Source organism: Nilaparvata lugens, chromosome 1 (genome assembly GCF_014356525.2).
Source record: "Nilaparvata lugens isolate BPH chromosome 1, ASM1435652v1, whole genome shotgun sequence".
Taxonomy (NCBI): Eukaryota; Metazoa; Arthropoda; class Insecta; order Hemiptera; family Delphacidae; genus Nilaparvata; species Nilaparvata lugens.
Genome location: NC_052504.1, coordinates 3,411,865 through 3,437,649, shown reverse-complemented (window position 1 = coordinate 3,437,649; position 25,785 = coordinate 3,411,865). Strand labels below are relative to the sequence as shown.

The window sequence follows — 25,785 nt, the reverse complement described above, 5'->3', positions numbered from 1 at the left end:
GATAGTTCACATAGTTCTTTCTCATGCAGCTGTGTTACGCTGGTAGTCTCTCAAATTGTGCCGTTCATACACTATCACCCCAACAAAACAGTAAAAACTGACAATAATCGACAGTAATCGACTTGATATAACAGCTTAAGTTGCGACATAAATTCCCTATACCATGGGATATCTACTTACGCTATTGTTTCTCCATGATAATACCGGGTGTTTCAAAAAGAATGACCCAATTTTAAACAGTTATATTTATTTGAAAAAAATGGTCTCACAAACCAATTTTACATTAAATTACTCACAGAAGTATCAAGTTAATGATAATTATTATAAGTGTTGTATGTGCCCTCCTTTTGAGGCTCGGATGACATCTAGGCGGTAGCCAAATTCATCGCAGACTGTTCGCAAGATGTCTTCTGGACTGTAGCTACTGAATCAATTATCCTGGGTTTTAGCTCCTCGATATCAAGTGCCGTAAAAGTTAATCGTCATAATGTTCGTCATAATGTTTTATGGGGAACTGAATAAACTGAACTATATATATATATATATATATATATATATATATATAAACTCATTTTGTGAAAATTTTGTAGATACTGCGTTTTTGCTTAGTAGGGCGGCACTGTTTCATGAGGGTTTTCAGTTCCCCATAAAACATTATGACGAACATTATGACGATTAACTTTTACGGCACTTGATATCGAGGAGCTAAAACCTGATGCAGTAGCTACAGTCCAAGAAGACATCTTGCGAACAGTCTGCGATGAATTTGGCTATATATATATATATTATATATATATATATATATATATATATATATATATATATATATGAAAATTCTCAGCTCAACGAGCTCTATCTATTGAACTAAACAAGAACGCAGTATTCCCTTTCATTTAAGAAATAATGACATAAAAAACGCAGTATCTACATGATAGTTCTTTCTTTACCAAGCAAAAACGCAGTATCTGCAGCTCAGATACTACATTCTTCCTTAGTATATTGTAGGCTACCATATGATATTTGCAGTAACTGACAGTGTGTAACACAGCTTAACCTATAAAGAAAAGATTCATCAGTGATGATAAAGTTTTTCTTTCTCTGTGATAATATATAATTATATCTATTCTGTTTCAACAAAAATTAATTGACTGGTTAGAACGCAAAAAGTACAGTGCGTCTTATCGCTTTTAGTCCCCCCCCCTCTCACTACCTAGCTCTGTCTATCTCCGAGGAGGAGGAGAAGGGTGCTTTCTCCCGGCAGAGCTGGCTGAGACCCCAGTCTTCGTTAAAACCGCAACGTTACAACCGCATAAAGTAAGTCAATCCGCATTTTATGTATTTTCCTCGGTCCTCCGTATTTTGTAAACCCCTCAGTTACTCCGCGCTGTTCATTGACTGTACTGCATTTTTTTCAAGTTGTTGGTATAATTTTGCTGGTTTATACTAAGGAAAACTGCATTTTTACTAAAGTATTGTATGAAATGTTGGTGGTTTATACAAGAGAAAAACGCAGTACTGCATTTTTTGCTTAGCCCACTTGTGATTAAAGAGATGCTATTGCCCGGTAAAAACGCAGTATCTGCTACTTAAATGCCCTAACATACTTTTTGGTGGATTTTTACTATTGAAAATAATCTTTTGTGTAGACTATATCTATATACATCCACAGTATAAGGTAAAACCTATTTTAGTTGTTTCAAACACAATTCAAACTTTGACCTCATTTTCCTCAGTTTTGTGGAGCATGAACGAGATTCGCCTAAAGTGAACGGTTTTTGCACAGTTTCACAAACCAAGGTGTATGGACCCTTCTTTTTTGAGGAAAACACAGTGAATTGTGCATCTTATCTTTATTGGCTATTTCCTCAACAAATTGCTAACTCTGACAACTTTATCTTTCAACAAGATGGAGCACCACCGCACTGGCACAAGGATGTATGCCCTTTCCTCAACACCAACTTGCCTCAACGTTGGATACGGCGCACAGGACCGCAAGACTTGGCTATGTATTTCTGGCGTTCACGGTCCCCTCACATAACACCGTGTGATTTTTTCCTGTGGGGATACGTTAAAGATCGTGTTTATGTTCCTCCCTTAGCACTTGACATCGAGGAGCTAGAAACCAGGATAACTGATGCAGTAGCTACAGTCCGAGAAGACATCTTGCCAACAGTCTGGGATGAATTTGGCTACCGTCTACATGTCGTCCTTAGACCAGTTATAGAATAGACACGTCCCATACTGAAAGTCGATGAAGCCAACATCTACTGCCATATCGCCCCATCGTGACGTCAGCATCGTATAGAAAACGTTTCTATAAAGTTTGTAAATTAGATAGATCTTATCTTTCTATGTACAATAATCTTTAATAACTTGTTGTGTAGTTGAGAAGTTGATATTGTGGTAATTATTCATATTGAATGAAAAATACTAAGAAATTGTCAAAAAACCACTGATTCGGTTCAGTGGTTTTTTGACAATTTCTTAGTCTTTTTCATTCAATCTTTAATAATTTACTTCCATCTGAAATAAACACAATCTGCTATGGAAAACAATGTAAACAACGTCTACAGAAAAGTTTTCTATACAATGCTGACGTCACGATGGGGCGATATGGCAGTAGATGTTGGCTTCATCGACTTTCAGTATGGAACGTGTCTATTCTATAACTGGTCTAAGATTTCGTCCGAGGCGCAAAAGGAGGGCACATAGAACACTTATAATACATCATCATAAACTTGATACTTCTGTGAGTAATTTGATGTAAAATTAGTTTGTGTACACCATTTTTTAAAATAAATATACCTGTTTAAAATTGTGTCATTATTTTTTGAACACCCGGTATATAAGTAAAGGACAATATCATAATGATAAAATATGGTATGATTCAACAAAAGTTGACAGTGCGTCAAGAAATGGTGAAAGAGCTATATTACTAAAATTTGCTTCATATAACTACTGCCAAGTGTACTGAATTTTATTCTACGGCTATTTTGCTGAAAAGAGTGTATATAATAAACGAATAAAATAAAAGCACATTAGCGAACGAAAGCAGCCTTATGCACATAAAGATTGCACTGTAATGAGATTCACGTTATACGGTCAGTGGAAATGATAAAACGGCAAAGTTGCCGGTTTCATTTTCTTTCCCAACGCCTTCTATATTAGATAGTTGTGATTCAAGTTATACCGGTACATCTGATCTGATAATAACTGTCGAAACTTGTTAAGAATGATCAATTATAAATCAAATATTCACCAGTAAATACCGAGTGACCCAGAATAACGGGAACATTTGAAAACGCCATAAAACACTAATGGGAAGGGCAAAAATGATTTTATTCAAAATAATGTAGAGTTCAAGACTTGCCATTTGAGAATTATTAATAACATCTATCACTTTTTGACAATTACTTCTTCAAGATGGTTTCCTCCTGCACGAATACACTCTTGAAATCTGTGTAGAGATTCCTGAACGATTACTGCAACATTTCAGCTGGGATATTGTTAATTTCATTTTGAATTGTCTGTTATGATTCAACCACAGTAATTAGTCAAGTTGTGAAAACTTTTTGTGTAGTTGAGAAGTTGATATTGTGGTAATTATTCATATTGAATGAAAAAGACTGAGAAATTGTCAAAAAACTACTGATTTATTGATAATTAGAAAGACCGGTTTCGGTTATTACAGCATTGTCAATCTCTGATAAACTATAGTTTCTTTCTAAATATCAATAAATCAGTGGTTTTTTGACAATTTCTCAGTCTTTTTCATTCAATAAGTTGTGAAAACGCTTGATTTGAGATAACTACACTAACAGAAAATCGCAGGTGGACAGATCATGGGATCAGGAAACACAGATGTTGCAGCGATCAATGAGGAATCGTCAACTCAGATTTCAAGAGTGTATTCGTTCAGGAGGAAGCCACCTTAAAGAAGTAATTGTCAAAAAGTGATAGATCTTATTAATACTTCTCAAATGGCAAGTCTTGAACTTTAAATTAGTTCGAATAAAATCATTTTTGACCTTCCCATTAATGTTTTATGGCGTTTTCAAAAGTTCCCGTTATTCTGGGTCACTCGGTATTTACTGGTGAATGTAATTAATTGTGTATATTTGATTTATAATTGATCATTCTTAACAAGTATCGACTTGTTTCATTAAATTTAATATAATTGATTATTTCAAACGAGAATGAACAGTTAATATTACATCAATAAACCTGTATCAGCTACCGTCTATAGAAGGCATTGACAAGACAGAGGATCGGCAACGTTGTTCTCCTATCTTTCTCCACTGTCATTATAACGTGGACCTCACTATATGCCATCCTATCATATCCACATACTTCATAACTTGAGTTCCACTAAGAAGATGAATTTAACTATAATGGGACCCACATTATAATGGCAGTAATCGATCAACATTAGTGCTGCTATCATTGTCCATTATTTGACAAAGCAGATTATTAGACAATGATGTTGTGTTATCCTTGTCTATCATTCGACAAAGCTGATACCACTATCCTTTTCTAGCTCCGTAATGTTGTCAGATCGTCTTCTAACAATGTAGAAATATAATTAATCAGAAAAATATTCACTCTAAATCATAAAAATTCATTATAAAATCATTAAAAAATATGTTCTTGACGGATAAAATATAATTGATTATTTTAAACAAGAATGAACCTTTGACATCAGATTAGATATGCCGGCATCAGCTATCCTCTATAGAAGACAGCGGCAAGGCAGAGAGTCGGTAACACTGTTCATTTATTCGTGGACAGAATCACAAATCAAATAAATATGATTAGGAAGGAACAACAGGCTTGGCCCAAATCTATTCCATTCCCAAATTTTGATAAATCAATAAAATGTCCAAAAAATAGGTTATGTTTCTACTGTAAAACGTTCAAGTTCAATTTTCGTCCAAAAATATATACAAGCTAAACATTTTGAATTTAAAGAAATTAAAACACCAAACTATATTTAAATGTTCTCTCATCTTTCTCCACTGCCATTATAACGTGGACCTCACGGATAAGAAAAGGATAAAGCTTTCAATTTATCGAATGATAGACAAGGATAACACCATGGTCTATCGAATACTGCCATTATAACGTGGACCTCACTATAGACCCTAGAAGTGCAGAAGCAGAAAAATAAGGCAATTACCTTGCAGATGATGGGGCAGGCATAATAGCGGGCGTCTCTCCGCCGTAACGCTGTCCGCCGTAGCGTCCCGACGCTGATCCTCCCGGCTGTTGATAGCCGATGGCGTTTGACGCACTGTACGCCGAACGCGTCTTTTGTCGCCATTCCTGGTCGAATTCCGGCGCTTCTTCTGCAATTATTTAGCAAATTGGTTAATAAAAAAATGGACAAATTTGAAAATTGATGGATCGATTAATAGATAAATTTTACTGGCGTAAACGAGAATGGGAATTTGTAAAGTTATAGAAATTCTGCTGCAATTAAGAGTATAAATCAAATTTATTGCCTAACAAAAAATATTGACATATGAATACAGATTACAAAAATCTGGTGTGGCGCACTCACACAACTTTCCTCGCCGTTATGAAAATTGATCACCTGACGCTAGTGTTCCCGCGCATCTCAAGTCTACTATTCAAAGATTTGAGCCAGCTGATGACACAGGGCAATAACGCTGGAGACACAATGAGGTCTGCTATCTCTTCATAGTGAATGATTTAATAGAATCAACAATAATTTGCAATTGAATAATCACATTTTCTCGAATTTCAAGCTTATTTTCAATTTTAGGTGAAAATGTTACTGAACATTAATTGTAGAGATTTTCATGCTCAATCTACTCCACTTGATTTTTTTCGTTTCAATTGTATCTGAAGCCTGATAATTAGGAATCTAAAATCGAACTTTGCATTGATGGGGCGGAGCTCCTGAAATTTTTACAGATATGGGACTTGTGGCAGTTGATAGAGCTTATCGATTACTATTTTAGGTATGAATTTGATCAAAATCGTTGGAGCGTTTTCGAGAAAATTGCAAAAAACCCTGTTTTTGACAACATTTTCGCCATTTTAGCCGCCATCTTGAATCGCATTTGTTCGAAATTGTTCGTGTCAGATCCTTATAGTGAAAGGACCTTAAGTTCCAAATTTCAAGTCATTCCGTTAATTGGGAGATGAGATATCGTCTACACAGACGCACATACTCTCATACACACACACACACACACATACAGACCAATACCAAAAAACCACTTTTTTGGACTCAGGGGACCTTGAAACGTATAGAAATTTAGAAATTGGGGTACCTTAATTTTTTTCGGAAAGCAATACTTTCCTTACCTATGGTAATAGGGCAAGGAAAGTAAAAAGTAATATTTTAGATTAAGAAGTATAATTTTTTTAACAAAATAATATACCAATTGGGCGAAACCAGCAAAACCACAGTTTGAGTGCCGGTGACGAGTACCAAAACAGAAAACGATACTATTACTTCCAATAGAAAAACTTGGATTCAACAAGGTAAGCTAAACTATAATATTATAAGTATACAATTCAATCAAGGTGAAAGTGGGGAAAAACACATATTTATACTGTATGAAAGTTTGATGGCAATACTAGAGAAAAAAATCAAATTGTGTTGTGAATTAGGTGAAAAACATTGGTTGATCTAATCCAATCAATTTTTTTTGTACTTGATTTAGTGATGCTATCTAAAATTAAATTTTCGGGTAACAGGTTAATCAATTTATTTACTACATAGGGGAACTGTCTACGGCATACTATTAGGTCTGTCCTGGAAACACGGTAATTTGATGGCGATCTGAAATTGTAAGCTGGAAAGTATGGAGTGAAAGTATTTTTGGATCTATTGATATAAAGTATTAATTTTTTATATAGAGTTGTCTCACTGTCAGAACTGGGAATTCTTCATAGAGTAAGTGACTGGGATATAGTCTCGGCCTTTGGAGAGCAGCTTTTAGTATGTGCCTCTGAATCACACCTATTTTATTGAAATGAGCGTCTAAGGCACCCCCTCCCCCCAACCCTTAAGGCTTCGACAGACAGACGCGACACAGGCTCGGGACAAACCGAGCGATATTGAGCTCGGGAAAATATCGCTAGTTTACCGAACTGAACATTCACACACGCGCTGCACGCAGACGCTCGGAATTCGGTAAAACCATCCTGTCCTGTTAGGTTAGTTGTGTGTGTACCGTAGCCTACTGATTATCATTGAAATCCCGTTATTTTTTATTTACTACTTTGCTGTTCAATAACTACTAAACGGAATTGATTTTCTTTTGGCATGCATATTATTCCTTGATGCTTCTTTAAACCGATGTCAAGGTTATTTTTTTCAAAAAAAATTCTGATAATGAGTAATTTCTTGGTTCAAGTTCGTGAATTTCAATTATAAAACATGAAAAGTTACTTACAATGGCTCATCATGTTCGTCCTCGTCCATAGCGAGCGACAAAAGCAATGCTTTCTTGTAAACACTGATCCATATTTAAAAAGATTGAACTAAATTATTAGCTACTAACTACACTGCATTCATGTGCGATAAGAATGGTGTGCACTACTGATTCCCGCCTTGATTTCCGAGCGGTCTACCGAATCTGTTCGGTAGACCGCTTGCGATAATATAGCTTTCCTCGGTATATCGCTGCTGTGTGCACGTTCTCATTTACCGCTATTTATTTATTTATTTATTTACAACAATATGGGAGCACACGGGAAAACCCAAAAATTGCTCCCCAATCAAAAAAAAATACAATAAGCACTTTACAAAAAAACTTAAAAATAGAGAGAAAGACATAAGGAAAAACTATTTCATATTTGTGAAGAGAAAAAAAAAATGTGATGAGAATCTAAATATACTGAGAACTTAATATACTAAATACTAGATACTATACTATTATTATACTGTACTAGAAACCATTTACAATATGAGAAAATAATGAGAGGAGAATCAAGAAAATACAAATAACATTCCAATAATGAGATAAATGATAACAGAGCTAAGAATGAAAGGAAGTCATCTACTAAATATGGTACTCTATGTAAGTTGATGAGGTCTAGCGTGGGAAAAATAGGTGTCACATTGGGTGGAGCCGCTTACATGCCTTCTTGAACTGACTGGGATTCATATGAAAGAGGTCTAGGTGAAAACTATGGTAATTATAAAGATTCATCATGCGGTTGATTGGAGAATTGAAGTGACTATTGGAGTTGCATTGGGGAGGAAGAAATCTGAAGCCGGAACGCCGTGAAACTGAAGACACATATATATTCAGCAATGAAAGGAGGTAGGTTGATTGGACACGGTTGTTCAATATATTATATAGGAACAAAAGCAATTTACAGCTCCTAGATGCTTCCAGGGATTGAATATCAAATATGGCTCTTAGGTTAGCTGTGGGAAAATTGAAAGGACAGAACATTTTAAAACGCTTGAAATATACAAACCTTAGAAATTTACTTTGAATTCTTTCTAATTCCAGCTCATGAGAGGCGAGATATGGATGCCATACTTCAGAGCAGTAGTTTAATAAACTTCTGATAAGTGTCTTATATAATAGAATAAGAATATTGTAATTATCAAATTGAGAGCAGATTCTCCCAATGAATCCAATCTGTTGACATGCTCTGGAACATAAACTTCTCACATGATGATTGAAATTGAGCTCAGGATCAAAAATTACACCAAGGTCTTTAAAATGGTCCACTCTCTTAATTATTTGGTTATTGATCCTATAGATGGGAATTTGCGGATCTCTTTGTCTTGTGAAAGACAGCGTAGCACATTTACCAATATTAACTCTGAGCTGATTTCTCAAGCACCAATCAAAAAAACTATCCACATCACTTTGAAGCAGCTGACAATCAGTTTCAGACCTAATCACCCTGAAGATCTTCACATCATCTGCATACAGCAGACAAGACGAATGCTTTATGACAGCCGGCAAATCGTTTATGAAAATTATGAAGAGCAAAGGCCCCAAATTTGAACCCTGTGGAACGCCTGATGGGCTACTGAAAGATCTGGAATGAAGACCACCAACAGAAACAAATTGATTCCGATCAGACAGATAGGAAAGAATAAATCTAGCACTTGACAGTGAAAACCAAAGGATGACAATTCCGGACCAAAATTGTATGGTTTAAAGTATCAAAAGCTTTTGATAAATCTGTATACACAGTGTCAACACGAGTACCTGCATCAAGACAAGCTGATACCTCACTCCGGAAATGCAATAAATTAGTCACTGTAGACCTGCCTGGCAAAAATCCATGCTGGCAATCAGCAATCCACGGTTCTATATGATTGAATATTTTTTTATAAATACATTTTTCGAAAATCTTTGCAAAACAATTAATAATGGATATTGGACGGTAGTTTTCAACAGATTGTCTGCTCCCAGCTTTAAAAATGGGAATTACTTTGGCTTGCTTCCACATATCAGGAAACGTGGATGTTTTCAGTGCTAGATTGAAAATGAACTCAAGCGGTTCAATAAACAAATCGGAGCAGCCCCTGATGACATACGGTGGAACCAAGTCTGGACCAACAGATCCATTACCTTTCAAGCTCCGTATAGAATTAACTATATCAGCCCTTGAGACAGAATTCAAGTGGAAAGGGGAGTGACCAATTGTGTCATCAAAAACTCCAGCATGATTGTCGCTTCTGTTGAAAACAGATGAGAAATAATCTGCAAACGCCTCTGGAATCTCAGTACCTGCGACAAAAGTATTATTCCATCTCATAAAATTCTCCGACCGCTTACCCTTTCGATTATTACTTATATAAGACCAGAAATTCCTCATGTCACCACCAATACTTGTCTGAACTGAATTCATATAAGCCTGATAAGCTTGAGAAATTTTAAGTTTCAAAGCAGATCTCAATCTTCTAAATTCCTCGTCGTGATAAGCAGAGACTCTCCTCTTTCGGGCACATTTCTCCTTCCGTTTGATTTCTTGAATTATATCCCTAGTATACCACCGAGGGTACCTGCCAATCCGATCACCAGCGGCTCTTCTAGGAACACACAGGTCAAAACATGAGTAAACTATGTTATAGAAAACTTCAGTTGCCTCATTGACTTCTGAACATGAATAGACAGCGGTCCAATCAGCGTCTCTCAGAGATTCATACAAGCGAAGAAAATCAGCTCTCTTGAAAACATATTGAAATTTGTCATTTGATTCATCTCCGTGATCTGCCCTCATGTGAAGCAATGGAAAAGAAATGGAAAGCGTAGGATGATGGTTATCCTCGGGAACCAAACAGTCATCGCATCTTGAAACATTAACATGGAACGAGCTAAGAACCAAATCCAAAGTCCGATTATTACAATTGACAATTCCATTATAAGACTCTAAGCCCATCACCCCCATGAAAAGTCCCAATGCAGCTGCCAGACGAGACCCTCTACTGAAGTCAAAGTTAGAGCCACCTATTTCGGGAATATTCCAGTCACCAATGACTATTACATTGCTATTTGAAATTTCATTGAATGATTCGATCGATTCAAAATATCTAAGATAAGTCTCATAGGAAGTCGATGGTTTAAAATAAACAGCGTTGATGTAGTACGGATCTTTATTATTTAATAAAATCTTAATCCAGATAGATTCAAAAACCGGTGATGAAAATTCTGATAATAATACGGCCTTAAGAGAACTGCGAACAGCAACAAGTACTCCACCACCCCTCAACCCCTGATCACCAGACCTATCCCTGCGGAAGACAGTGTACCGCTCATCGAACAATTCCTCATTATGAATTCCATCGTACAACCATGTTTCAGTGAGAACAATTGCATCAGCATCACACTCTAAAACCTTCCGGAAAAAGCTTGGAACTTTGGAACGCAGACCTCTAACGTTTTGGTATAAGATATTGAAATCCAGTATTATGAGGAAAAAGAAAAAAAAACTGAACAAAATGAAATAAAATAAAAAAGAAATATATATATGGGAGAAGAATGAAATATGATAGGTGATTACAGTGAAATTTTAAACTGAGGATGATAAAAATTATGTGATGAAGTATTAAGTATTATCTTATTAGTATTTGTTTTAAAGTATAACACTAGCCTGTCCATGGACATTATAATAACATTAGATGAGATTTACCTAACCAACTCCTGATTCAAAGAAGAAAAAAAAAATAATAGTAACTCCAACTATACATGCGATTTGAAACCATGTAAGAATAAAAATTGTGAAAACAGCAGCAATCGATTTAATTTAGAATGAAAAGTTGTAATTGTGAAAGTACGGAAGCTTAGATTGTTTATCATTTAATGCCCTATATATATTGCTATTGAACTGCCATTATATTGAACTTTATTATGAGCCTAACTGTATTGCTAACGAAAAGTAAAAGTGACCTATCTTATCTGAATAGGACCGATAAAATGAAATCGAATTCATCAATAAGTGAAAAACAACTTGATAGCAGGAGCATTGAATTTAGTATGATTCAGAACGAAAATTATTATCAGAGAACAATCATGAATAAAATTAAATACTTTGCACCTTGTATCTTCATACATTGCATCAGCCAGAAAAAGAATAAACAATCACTACATTAAGAATAACAGGGAATACTGTGATAAGATAGGAAGGATGAAAACCGAATAAAAAGTTCGTATATTCACAAGTAACAAACTGGCCGTTTCCTGAAACTGTAAAATAATAATATATCCGTGACTCCAATACAAATGGATTGAAAATTAAAGCTTATTTGAGGAGAGATAATTTAAAGCTTGGGGAAGTTTAAATCATTGTCATTTCTTATCACTGTCGGTGACCTATCATTTTCACTTTTACGGATACGAACACATCCAGTCCGATCAACCCATGCATCTTTGATTACTCCTTTCTTCTTAAGATCACGAGCCATCCCTAAAAGTTTTCTTTTCTTAGCAGTGAGACTGCGATTGATGTAGATTGGGCCTTGACCTTCAAGACCGTGGACCTGTTGCCTTCTGAGGACGCCTATCTTTCTTCTCAGCTCCATGAACTGATCAGCATCGAGACGTCTCACAAATCTGACGACGATGGCCGCAGGGGGGCCCGGCCGCATACCGCCGCCAGCTGCATCCGCCGCGTGACGTCCTCCCGTACGAATCGGCAATCGATGGCAGGCGTCCACCATACTCGGCGTCACGTTCAAGCCCACCGCTCGTCCCACCTCAGCAATCGTCTCCATCACATCTTCGTCCGCCTTCCCGGGAACACCGTGGATCTCAAGCGTATTCCTTCTGGTATACTGCTCTTGGTCATCGAGACGATCCTCAGTAGACTGCAGTCGCTCACGAACTTCTTTGATTTCAATCCGGAGTGAATCTATGAGCTGCTGCTGCCGATCAATTATCTCGCTCTGCTTACTAATCACACTACTAAGTTCACTCTGCCCATCCTGACCGGTTTTAATTATACTTTTTAACTCCTCTATACTGGCGGAGAACTGCGAGTGACTATTTCTAATTAATTGCTCCAAAGACTCCATTGAGACAGAAGGATCAGTCATATTCGAAGAGTTTGACTCGGGGGTCACGTTAGTTTTAACTGGTGTGCTATCTAACGAGTGTTGTCTCGATGCACGCTGTTGTTTAAGACAACCAGGACAGCACCACGATGAGTTTTTCAAAAATGACAAATCACTTGATTTTATATTAAGACAAGCTATATGAAAATAGAAATTACACTCCTTACAGAAGAGTTTATCAGCTACGTCAGATCGATTAACCGGTTGTTTGCACTTTCCACAGGCACTCATACTATTACGAATTTGGAACAGTTTTATAAGCACACCTCAAAGTAATAATTTCAAACTGTCATGAATAACTCAATTAATACACAACAACTAACACGACTCAAAGTAATAATTTCAAACTGACATAAAAGCTCACGAATTAACTCAATAGGTTAGAATGCTCAATTCAATAGAATAGTCCATAGACGGATCAGGTTGCTACAGTCTAATCATCGGCGATAAGAGAGCACAAAATCAATACACCTTTCCGTCCGAGCTCCGAACAGATACTCAGAACAGATGTAATAACATATCGTACCGAATCGTCCCGAGCCCTGTATCGCGTCTGTGAATGCCTTTATATCATACTGAAATATGGATTGGCATAAGCTGAATAGACCATCATCAATAACTTTAAATCTCTAACACTGCTCAATCTGTAGAATTTATGAACAATATATTCATTTTTACACATATAATCAATATGTGCATTCCACTTCAGATGTTGACCTATTAAAACACCTAGATATTTAACTTAAATTCTAATTTGTAATTGAACAACAAATTGATTAGTACGTTTAGAAATTGAAGGAACGATATGTTTTACTGGCGTTAACTTCTTCTTCTTCTTTGTCTCTCCCCAGTATGCCTTTAGAGCGTTGGGGTAGCCTCAGTCCATTTCCTCCATGATTCCCTATCCAACGCCATTCCCTTCATCTCTGGAACAGTCTTCCCCCTTCTCCTTCCTATCTCCTCAATCCGATCCTCATATATGAATACCTTGGACGTCCCACTGCTCTCCTTCCTTGCACTCTCACATTAACATACTGTTTTGTTTTGCAATTATCCCCCATTCGCTGTACATGTCCATACCAGCCCAACCGCCTCATTTCTATCCTTTCACTGACATCTCTCATGTCCACTTCTTCCCTTATTCTAGTATTCCTTACTCTATCCCTTCTTGTCTTTCCAACAGTTTTTCTATGGCACTTCATTTCTACTGTCCTTATCTTGTTTACATGATAAGCCATTCCATTGGCCATCTTTCACTTCCATACAGCAAGATAGGTTCAATAACTGTCCGACATATTTGATTCTTAGGGCCAGTTTCCGAGCTCGGGATTTAGCCAAGTCCTAGACTTTAAACATCTGGAGTCAGAAAATTGGCTTTCCAAAACGGGGCGTAGTCGCAGTCATTGTCAAAGTCACGTTTGAATTAAATTTCGAAAAACTAGAAAATTGAAAGCAAAATAAAATAAACAGAAAATAGTGTAAAGTTTCAGCTATTTTGAATTATTTAGAAATGTTAATTTCGTCAAGGAAAAACGTTTCCAATTATAGAAATGAGATTACTGTTATAAAAGCTGCGACTACGCCCCGTTTTGGAAAGCCAATTTTCCGACTAGCTGTTTAAAGCTGTGAAAGCTGCTAGTCGCAGCTTTTATAACAGTAGTTGTAGTTTTTATTTTCTCATTTCTATAATTGGAAACGTTTTTCCTTGACGAAATTAAACATTTCTAAATAATTCAAAATAGCTGAAACTTTACACTATTTTCTGTTTATTTTATTTTGTGTTCAATTTTCTAGTTTTTCGAAATTTAATTCAAACGTGACTATGACAATGACTGCGAGCGACTACGCCCCGTTTTGGAAAACCAATTTTCTGACTCCAGCTGTTCAAATTCTAGGACTTTAATCTTAATCTTTTTATCAAGTTACTGGCGTAAACGAGAATGGGAATTCGTAAAGTTATGGAAATTCTGCTGCAATTGAACAACAAATGGATTAACACATTTAGAAATTGAAGGATCGATCAATTTTACTGGCGTAAACCAGAATGGAATTGGAAACGTTTTAGAAATCACTTGAAGCATAGCCAACTAACTCTAATACAAGGCCCCGGCCTACGATATTGCTAACGCAGTGTAGGCCTAGAATCTAATATATGATGGTGAAAAAGATCAGATGGTATTTTTTTTAATCTTTTTCACCAACATGTATTAGATTCTAGGCTACACTGCGACGTTGCAATATCGTAGGCGGGGCCTTGTGTTAGAGGTGGCTATGGTGGTATTGCTATCGCAGTGTAGGCCTAGAATCTAATATATGTGTGGTGAAAAAGATCAGCTGGTATTTTTTTAAATCTTTTTCACCAATCATGTATTAGATTCTAGGCCTACACTGCGGCGTTGCATTATCGTAGGCCGGGGCATTGTATTACAGGTGGCTATGGTTGAAGTCGTTCAGTACCTGTATCAATGCACTAATGCTTGAAAACGTTTAACATGGTCTGACCCTTAGAGTGAAAGCATGGTGGAGCGCGATGGTAGCTTCAACTTACTGCATGTATTTAAACGTGCAGTATGTGCGCCACGTAAAGGTGCGTACAGATATACCCGCTACGATCATGAACGTTACGATAGATGTTCGCAAGATGATCGCGCGCTTGTCTAATTGTTGACTTCAAAATGCTACAACAGTAAACTAACCTCACACTGTCAAGTTATCAATTCGTCAAGTTTTCAGTACCGGTACGTCAAGTTTTCAGTATACCTTGAGTATTCAGATTGTCAGATTATGATTCCGTCAAATTTTCATTGCGTCAATTTCTAATTTTGTTTGTCAAGTCTTCAAGTGGTTTTGTAGTGTGTCAAAAAATAGCAATCGCAACACAGGCAAACCTCATTTGCCAGCTCTAGAACATAGTTTTCAAGTTTTTAGTAAGTCGAGTTTTCAATTCAAGTTTTAGAGTACTAGTTTTTAGTTCCCTGGACAAGTACTAACTATCTTGTGAACTCTCCCAATCAAAAAACGTTCATGGTAGAGTACTAGTTTTTAGTAGAGTAGAGTGGGATAGTACTCTACCACTTGCCTTCCCCCACCACCGCTTCTCACTCTACTCTACCACTACTATGCTAATGAAAACAGTCGAGCTAGTAGAGTCTAATTTAATTTTCGTCTTCTTCAATAGCCGTAGTTATCTCTGCAAGCAAAAGATCAGTCGCATATATCAATGCTTTATGTAAAACTTATGTGGCTGAACGGCGATAATGAATGTTCCGTATTGACATTTTAAGGTTAGTTCTGTTCACTAGACAACACACTTTACCTACTATTATCATTACTAGTACCTTAGGCCGGTTACAGAGCTCGACCGACCGTCAGTGCGTATGCACCATCCTGACCATACATCAGTTTTTCTGACTCACAAAATGGACGCCTTTATCGATTGTTTAGTTGCAGCTTATTATCTTCGCAAACGAAAGATTAAAAGACGTAGATATCAAGTTCACCCGATGGTCGTACGCTGTATAAAACGCATGGTCCTGACCGTGCGCGTGCGTGCCGTCAGTCCTGCTCTGTACAGATACATGGAATCTCTATGGAAAAGACAAGCGCGACTGACGTACGCACTGACGGTCGGTCGAGCTCTGTAACCGGCCTTAAACTTTAAAGTGAAAAAACACTCACGTTCTTTGGTTTAGCGACGACCATTTCGTGCTGATATTGCACATTTTCAAGCCAAGCAGAAACTGAAGTATTTAAGGTTATGAGGGTGAGATTTGGACAGAGTGGGGGTGGAGGTGAGTTTTGGCGGTTAATGGAGGTGGATTTAAATGAGTTTGTCAAACAGGGCGTGGAAGGAAAAGTTGATTTGGTCATTTAGAATATTGTTTGGTGTACTTGTATATTTCAAACTGTTCTAGTACATTTAATTTCTTGTTTTTGTGGGAATAGTGGAGTATTTCGAAGTTGTTGTTCATGTCAGGGTGTGTGTGACCAGTGGAGATAATGTGTTCTGCAAAGGTGGAATGGGAGGAAAGATAGGTAATGGCTCTTGTGTGTTCTCTGAATCTTATATTGAAATTTCTGGCTGTTTTACCTATGTAAAATTTGCTGCAATCTTTACAATATAGCTTATAAATTCCTGTTCTATTGTATTGATGCTGAGGGGTGTTGTGTGGGGACAAGAGCTTTTCCTCCCACACCCTGTTTGACAAACTCATATAAATCCTCCTCCATTAACCGCCAAAACTCCCCTCCACCCCCACTCTGACCAAATCTCACCCTCATTCATAACCTTGAATACTTCAGTTTCTGTTTGGCTTGAGAATGTACAACACCAGAACGAAACGGTCGTCGCCACACCAAAGAGCATGAGTGTTTTTTTCACTTTAAAGTTTTATGAAATATGATACTATTATCAATTGCAGTGAAAACAGTTACTCGACCAAGTAGAATGGAGTTAGCTCGGTAGAGTTAGTATGCCAGTAACTCGACCACTAACTCTACTAGTGAAACCAGATAAAAAGTATACTATCTTTGACTGACCTTCCTCAAGGTTAATGTACTCCTGATTCTCGACATGCTCTCCCGATCTGAGGTTGTGTTCGCGCTCTACAATGTGCGCCCTGTCGCCAATGTGATGACCAATGGCCATGCGCTTGATGCCCGACCGCGAGTCGGCCACCGCCTTCTTAGTCTCCTTCACGCCACCTGGGCCACGCCGCACCGACTGCGATGCCTGGTACACCTGAGGAAAAATGGACCAACATTAGATGACGTCACGAAAGGGCACAACATTAGAATAAAATATCTTTATAAGCCTCAATGGGAACATCACAATTTGACATAAATAAATAAGTGAATATTGACAATAATGTAACAAAATAATAATGGGATAAAATGCAAAGTATTTGTATTATCTAGCATTTATTGAGAAAATCGGGTAGAAAAACTGGGAGTTAGGAAGGGAAGAGAAAGTAGCAGAGTAGCAAAATCAATTCAAATTTGATTTGATTTGAATAGCTTTTATTAGCTCAAGAATTTTGTAATTTTACAAACATAGAGTATTGTCAAAATGAATTAATTCTTGTTAGATACAGAAAAGTATCATTATCAATTAATTCTTTCAGTCTTTTATATCGGCCAGTCAACACAATACAATACAATAAAAAGAAGGTTTATACAAGACAAAAATAAACAGCCATAGTACATTGGGCTAATACAAACATAATACATTATATTTTATTCATTTCAATACCCATTGAATAAAATTTTTTCTCTATTTATATTCATTGACAGAGTGGGAGGGATCATTTACCAGGAATATTTCTAATATACAGGATGATTCAAAATGAATACCACAACTTTGAAAATCTGTATTTAATCAAGGAAACATAATAGAAACTTGGGTTATAAATCAAAATGAAGAGTATTAAATTAAGTTTTTCCCCACTAGAAAACAAGTTCAATGTGACCCCCTCCAGACACTCGAGTGATATCAATACGATACTCGAACTCGTTCCACACCCTCAGTAGCAAGCATATCGGGCGTAACAGTTTGTATAGCTGCTGTTATTTCTTGTTTGAGCTCCTCAATGTTAGCTGGTAGAGGCGGTCGATACACCTTATCTTTAACGTACCCCCATAGAGAAAAATCTCAGGGGGTGAGGTCAGGGCTTCTTGGAGGCCAGTGATAAAGTGCTGTCTCGAGCTGCTTAGCAGCCGATCCATTGCCTCGGATAGTTTTCATTCAAATAGGCACGGACAGATGAGTGCCAATGGCACTAAATAAGGAACTAAAAAAACTTCAGAGCTTCCTCTATTCGATGACAGATAGTGCTTTCCTCTCAGTTTATTCTTTGCAGAGTTATCAATTTTCAAAGTTGTGGTATTTTTTTTTTGAATCGCGGTGTTTTTCTGGGCCTTCTGTAATCGAGTTGCCTTATTTCAATGCCCATTCATAATTTTGATTATTATTATTTTGACATGTGTAAATGTATAATTTGAGCATAGCTCCAACAGTGTATGACACGTCAATTAAATAATTAAACTACATCTAGTTTTCCCAGCCCTGAGGTCACAGCTATTTCAAAAAAACAGAAACGTTATCTTAATACTGATTTACTCCATCCACGCACGTTGCGCGTATCTTGTCCTGGCCCAAGACAAGTCCAACAAAGCCGCGGAGACCAGGACTTGATTGCGTCATTAGTGGGGCCTTGATCTGTGAAGTCTGCTTCTTACTACATTCAGATGATGACTTGATCTAAAAAAAACTGTAGGTCCATTCATCTCTTACTATCATCCGCCTCATTACCCACGCACAAGACTAGAGCTCATGTGGGCATCACCATCAGCAAAGGCAATAACTATAGTATTAACAACGCAGGCACATAATTCTTAACTTATCTAAGCGATTGCTTATCAGCGCGACCACTGAGTCACACCGATTCCCAGGTAATAAATGTTAAGATAAGTTGATAAATACCTGCGGCCTTCCATCAGGTCCGTTCGACATAGTTGTGATAGTACTGGACGAGAAAGAATGGCAGTTACCACCAGCAGCTCCCGCCTGGAAGATCTGACTCATATCGGGAAATCCGAACGGCATCATGGGGCCACCACCTCCGCGGCCCATCAGCCCCATGGCGCCGCCCCCAAAGGGCATCAGCTCCCCCCCTCCCCCGGCCGGCCCCCCAACATGCCGCCTCCGAACGGCGAGCCGCCCCCAAAGAACGAGCTCATCATGCGGTTCATCTGACGCATGTGACCCCTGCAACAACCGAAAAACACACCACAAATTAATGAAAAGTTCAATTAAATACGTCAATAAAGATACGGGGTTAATTGTATACAATCATAATAAATGGAAGTATTATAAAAATGAAAACGTCCTACAAACTATCCAGCAAAATAAAAATTAGTGGCTGGCCTTGTTATTGTTCAATTTATAATCATACTGAGCTAATATTAATTTTGAATGAAAAAGACTAAGAAGTTGTCAAAAAACTTCTTTTTTTATTTAAAAACTTGTATTTTTGACAACTTCTTAGTCTTTTTCATTCAATATGAATAATTACCACAATAACAACTTCTCAACTACACAAAAATATTAATTTTAATAGATATTTTCAAATACAAATGACACTGTAGCTCAGTTTATGACTTATAGAGCAAAAAGAAATACTTTACTATAATGACTCACAAATAAAGCGATGAGTAAGAAAAAACTATCCATTTATTCACAAAATATTTTTAAAATTTTCTTTTCTTCTACTATCAGATCTCACCTTGAAGTCAATGTTCTGTTCTTTAATTGTTTTGAACTGTTTCTCATATTGCAAATGATTTTGTGAGATTTATAGGCTAATTTGAATTTGATAAATCTCAACCGCATAAACAAAAGATTTAATTATCATCCAAAACCGTTTTGAAATGTTTTCCTAAGCCTGAGCAACTATAACTTGAAAGATAAATATTCACCACGGTATTGACATGTGTCAAAAGCACAGTGTGTTAGTGTATCAGCTTTTCTACATCTGATGATTTGAACGAAGATTTTAGATAAAAAACCTTGTAGGTTTTACCTTGTTGGTAAACAAGCTAGGCTTTAATATTGTTGATTGGAATAATAAATGCATTTTTGTTTGTATGAGAGGTTGATTAATTTCAGCTATTCTACATCTGATGATTTGAACAAAGTTTTTATATAAAAGGAAACTTGTTGTTGGTTAATAAGCTGGGCTTTAATTATTGGTTGGAATAATAAATCCATTTTTGTTTGTATAATGTAGGATTGATGAATTCTGTTGGGCTATTGTATAAATTATGGTATAAATATTATCATTATCAAGTTTTGCCAAAATGTAAGTTATATATAAGTTTAGTTTCATAAACTTGTAGGTTAAATAAATTATTAATTTAAAAAAATAGACTGATTATTGCAATACCTTCGACAGGGGAGTTTTGAACGAGAAATCAATGAAATTTGTAGGCTAACCTAATATTAAGGTAACATAGTAAATCAGATTCAGTAAATCATTTAGAGCCTAAATAATAAATGAGCTTCATCAAAATTTTACATTCAAGTGATTATCTATTGTGAACTATATATTGAATACAATATCTGGAACACATGTATATTGTTTTATCTCAATCAATACAATGTAAATTTATTAATATTCTACTTATTTCAAAGACAACAGCTCATAATTTTTACATTTATAGAACTTGATGAAAAATAAAAAGATTGTTGTTGAACTTGGCAAAATATAGGTATTAAATACACTCATAAATTATTTCTTTCTAATTGTTGCAATGTGTTTTCATAATGTTCTGATGAGTCAATTTTATTGTATAATAAAAATGTGACTTACATAAATGGATCGTCGTCAAAATCGCCCATCAATGAGGGGAAGAAAGACATCTTGTTATTTCACACAAAAGAAAAATCACAAATACAATAAAAATCTATTATCAGAAATAACAAAGTTTCCAAACTGCACTGCACTAAAAATTGTGACAAAATATTTGTAAATCAAGTTCTAGAACATACGAGAATCAAGCCAAGAACAAATTAAATGGCCTCTATTCAATAGTCGTCTGTTCTCTGTTGTTCACTGTTTCTGTTCTGCTTTGCTGAAATGAATTGACCAATCACAGTGTAGAGTTGGGAAAGCTTATGATTGACACAAGTCATTATAATTTTATTCAAATTCATGATTGAAATAACAAAATTATATTTATTAAATTTAAAAAAAATTATTAGTTGCTATTTCATCATTTATTCGAATGTTTCTTTCAATTGGGACTTTGGTGTATTGTTAGTTGGCAATCATGGAAGTATTTTGAAAAAGTGGTGTGCTGTGGGAGAACTCAAAATATCGCATCCTCAAAAATCATATAAGTTGGTGTATGTCCGAACTGTATAAATATGGACATAACCTAAAAGATGATATAAAAAATAGAATTATTGAGAGATTGCTGAGTGGGTTTTTGCTCTTCAATCGAATGAACTGGTATGATTCGGAATGCTTTTATAATCGAAGAGAAGAAAGAAAGCTCAAATCTCAAATCCAAAAACAAGTCGTTCGAATTCCTTCACCATTGAAAAATGGTGGCCAAAACATTTCTCCGTTGGAAACTTTGACAGCTTAGTAGTTACTCGATATGCTGACAATTTTATCGCAGGTTTCAGATCATCTCGAATCAGCTATTTGGTTAACGTTTTTTTTATCTATCATCTAAAATTATCAAAACACTAGCTTTCCCGGCGAACTTCATACCGCCAAAAAGTCTCATGTCACACTTGACTTTATTTGGTGAATCATGAAATTTATCAGACAATCAATATTTTTATTTACCGGTACATCTCAATACAGACTTCCTATGTACTTAGTCATGAAGCATTATTATTCCGAAAACATATTCTTCTCAATCAATTGGTAGTAATATCTATCAGTAAAGTGTTGAATTAAAAAAAATTGGTAAGTTAAATCAGTGTTTCAAAGATAAATTTGATGTTTTCATAGTTGTTGATTGTCAATAGATGGTCCAGCGTCCAGGAAATATGCGAAGTACGATGAATTATACAGAACTCCATATTCTTTCCATCTTCTATTTTAGAATGAATATAAGCTAAGCTAAATTAAACAAATTGTAAATTGGTCTGTCATTCTACAGTAATTAATGAATGCAATATGGACAACTCTCTTTCATGAGGTGAATATTTTTTTCCAACATTTTCTAGTTTCTCAATTATAGGGGAGTGTCCCTCGTCTTCCTTGGCACAGTCTGTCTGTGTCTGGTCATCCCAGCTAATGACAAAGGATTCAAGTAGCAAGTAAGATAATTTATTTGTATAGGTCTTCTAAGGAACGATTATCTACAGCTGGTACCAATCAACTACACTAACTTCAACTCTCCAAACTACCGTTTTAATACCAGTATCTTTCCCTTCTTCGGTACCATACGGTACCTAGCCGCTTGGCCGAAAATTTCGAAAACATAGGTCTGTTAAATGGATAAATAAATAATAGGTATTATTAGCACCCCAAGTAAAATTTCTGGTCATAGAAACCATCCCCAATATTCAGACAACATACTCCCAAAGTCTCACAGACATTTATTTTTATATAAAATATAGATTAGGAAAAATAACATTGTGCCAGTTGTACAAAAGCCAGTTAAATTTTAACTGTGATCAATTCCATTCCACGAAAAGCAATCAGAGAAACTGGCTTTTCAAAAACGCCTTCTCTGATTGGTTCTTGTAATGTTAATCACGATTTAAATTCAACCAGCTTTCAAGCAACTGGGTCTTAAGCTGGATTTTCGTTTGTGCATAAATGCCGACCATGACTGGGTGAGGATCTCAGATTAGGTAGATTTAAATTTGTCTAAATAATCTATATGTTCAATAATGTTTTAATGGGGGAGGTTGAGCTTATACGTTTTTATAATTTCAAATTGCAATATGTTGATATTATTAGAAATGTTTTGATTCTTGAATAATGAATCGAAACATTAATTTGATTCATCTTTTCTTACAAACATTCTGTAAGAAAACACAAATAATGAAAAGTTATTTGATCAGCTGTTTCAACACACTTGTAATTTGGACAATATGAATGTCAACAATGCTTGTCATCATCGACTGCTTAAGTTTAAGGACAAACGAAATTACACCTTGAGTATCTCATCTGTGGCATAGCATAGTCACAAATTTTGATTGTACCACAGCACTTGCCAGTTTTTACATGCTTATGCATGGCTCCATGAGAGGTATAATAGAGCTCTGCAGAGCATCTTCGATCTGTCACTTCATGGTTCTTGGCTAATCGATTCCAGCTGAATGGAGACAAGACCCAAATGATCATCTGCAGCTTGTCACGAGAACCCGTGACCCTGAATCCAGTAAAGCTGCTGAGTCTTGTCTTGGATTGCAAACTCAGCTGGATCAGTCATATACAGCAGGTAACCAGCCGGATCTCCTGCATTTGATTTTTGCTGCTCAAGATAAGGGTCCTGGTGACTGAGAAGTACCTAAGTATCTTTTAATGATGTATCACGCTCTCTTACATTGCCACATCACCTATGGATTGCCCCTTTAGGGGTCATATGGCGTGTGCTGCTGATGTCCAGAGGCTGCAAAAGAGGGCTGTAAGGTAACAGGCAGCGACTACATCTTGCCCACTGTAAGCCCATCTTTACTCGCCTTGGTGTGCTGATGGTCTTCAGCCATTACATCCTTCTGTGAGTAGTGTATGTCAAGAGGATACAGCATACTCTGGCAGCCCGTAGTGACATTCACTACCACAACACCAGCCACCGCGAGCTCCTGGATGTCCTCAGGAGACGTCTTCACCATTCACAGACCAGCTATAGAGTTTCTGCACTGGAATTCTTTGACAAACTGCCTCCTAATGTGAACTCATTCAAGAGAGCTGTTGGGAAGCTGCTTCGTGATAAGGCCTATTAAAATGTGGATGAATTTATGAGTGATGATTTGATTTTTTTCCAAAAGTGGTCACTGTTTAATTTGCCATTTGAATAGTAGGTACCTTCTGCTTAATCCATTACCCACACTTGTGGAATCGATGGCTTCATAGAATTCAATGCATGTAATAACACACTTAGGTATTAAAGGAAGAGTAATTTTTTGTTTCAATTGAGATCCCTATTAAACCCTATCGTGAAATTATTCTTCTAAAAAAATATTTAGCTGTTCACATAAATTTCTCCAAATCTATATAATTCAAAGTTACAGGTTTTAAAGATTACAATACAACACTTTGTGAGCAAGCTCTACAACCTAGGGGGTCATTAGTTAATGAACCTTGGAAATGTTAAATTGTTAGAGAAAATTGAAGTTTTATTAAGAAATCTAGGTTATTCAGAAAAATCATCTCTGTCTGAACATGTCCAACCTACAGCTCTAACCAAGTCAAACCCTACTTTGAACTACAATAAAAATCTTGTAAACGATGGCAACCTGAATATTGTGCTGGATGAACTCACGAAATTAAGTAAAAATCACTACATCTAAGTAGAAGACTTGACATAGTGGAAGGTAAGGATCGAAATCTCAAACTCACGAAGCCAAAACTGGTAAGTGATAAAAATAATTCTTTACTTGGCATGCAAACAACTAAAACTGTGAATAGACATCTCACTAATTCACAAAAAACTTTATCAAATAGTAACCATGAGAACAACGGAGATTTTCCTCCTTCAACATCTAGTATTGACTTTCCATCATTAAATAATAGTGGACAAAATAAAAGTACATCCTATGAAATTTTAAACATTGACGAAGTTAGTGCCAATTGTGACCTAACAGATGCATTCTGCGATGATATTGCAATTAAGGACTGTATTATAAGAGAAGATGAGTGGAAAACTGTTACAAACAGAAATGGACGTGGTAAAAATAAGACTTATGCCAAATCTGTCGGTAGTAAATACCAAAAAATTGACAAATTCCCTAATAAATTATCAAAAACCAAACAAACCTATTCTTTTAAAGATAAACCATTACTGGTTGGCTCAAACAACTCCCAACAAGTCAATGGCCAGGATTATAGCCTAGTAGGTGACAAGCTAGCCTGGTATCATCTTGGAAAGATAAAAGCGGGTGCAACCGAGAATAATGTAAGAACATTTTTGAGATACCTTCCTGGACTTAATTTTGTTGTAGAAAAGCTGGAAAGCAAAAGTGTGTCATATTGTAGCTTCAAACTTGGAGTTGATTTTGATCATAAAGATACTATCCTTGATAACACTAAATCGCCCTCAGGGAGCAAAACTGATACAAATATGAATGGATGTGAATAAAGTTACCATGAATGTAAGTAAAGTTACCATCATTGTATTGAATGTCCAGTGTATTAGAACAAAACTCAACCTTCTTGAATATTTATTTGATGAGATTAATACTGACATTTTCTGCATAACTGAGCATTGGCTGAAAGAGGAGGAATCAGAATTTTATAGCGACCTTAATAACCTGAATCTAGCTGCCGCCTATTATAGGAAGCACCATACAAACGGTAGTTCAGCAATATATTTAAAAAAGACCCTGAAATATAAAACAATCGATGTTAATAAATTTTGTGATGAACCGGTCCTGGAGATTGCTGCCTTACAGTTGCTTGAGCCCTGTATACTTGATCAGTATATCGTTCCCCTAATGGTAGTTTGGATCAATTTTTCAAGAAGTTTGAGATCTTGCT

At 36.4% G+C, this 25,785-nt stretch overlaps 1 protein-coding gene across 5 annotated transcripts in view; it reads right to left on the bottom strand.

Annotated features, from left to right (window-relative positions):
* The window catches only part of LOC111055397 (myeloid leukemia factor), a 48,099-nt gene extending 26,914 nt beyond the window's left edge, over window positions 1-21,185 (bottom strand). For 2 of the 5 annotated variants that reach the window (XM_039427895.1, XM_039427912.1), the window contains exons 1-4: window positions 20,929-21,179; window positions 19,041-19,325; window positions 17,099-17,300; window positions 5,177-5,345 (exon numbers count right to left, since the gene is read on the bottom strand). In XM_039427895.1, the coding sequence (XP_039283829.1) occupies window positions 5,177-5,345; window positions 17,099-17,300; window positions 19,041-19,220 (551 nt within the window). In that variant the 5' untranslated portion in view covers window positions 19,221-19,325; window positions 20,929-21,179. Of the gene's footprint in view, window positions 1-5,176; window positions 5,346-17,098; window positions 17,301-19,040; window positions 19,326-20,928 lie in introns of all 5 variants that reach the window. The other 3 variants (XM_039427886.1, XM_039427903.1, XM_039427881.1) reach the window with 2 other exon arrangements.
* Window positions 21,186-25,785: the final 4,600 nt, after the last annotated feature.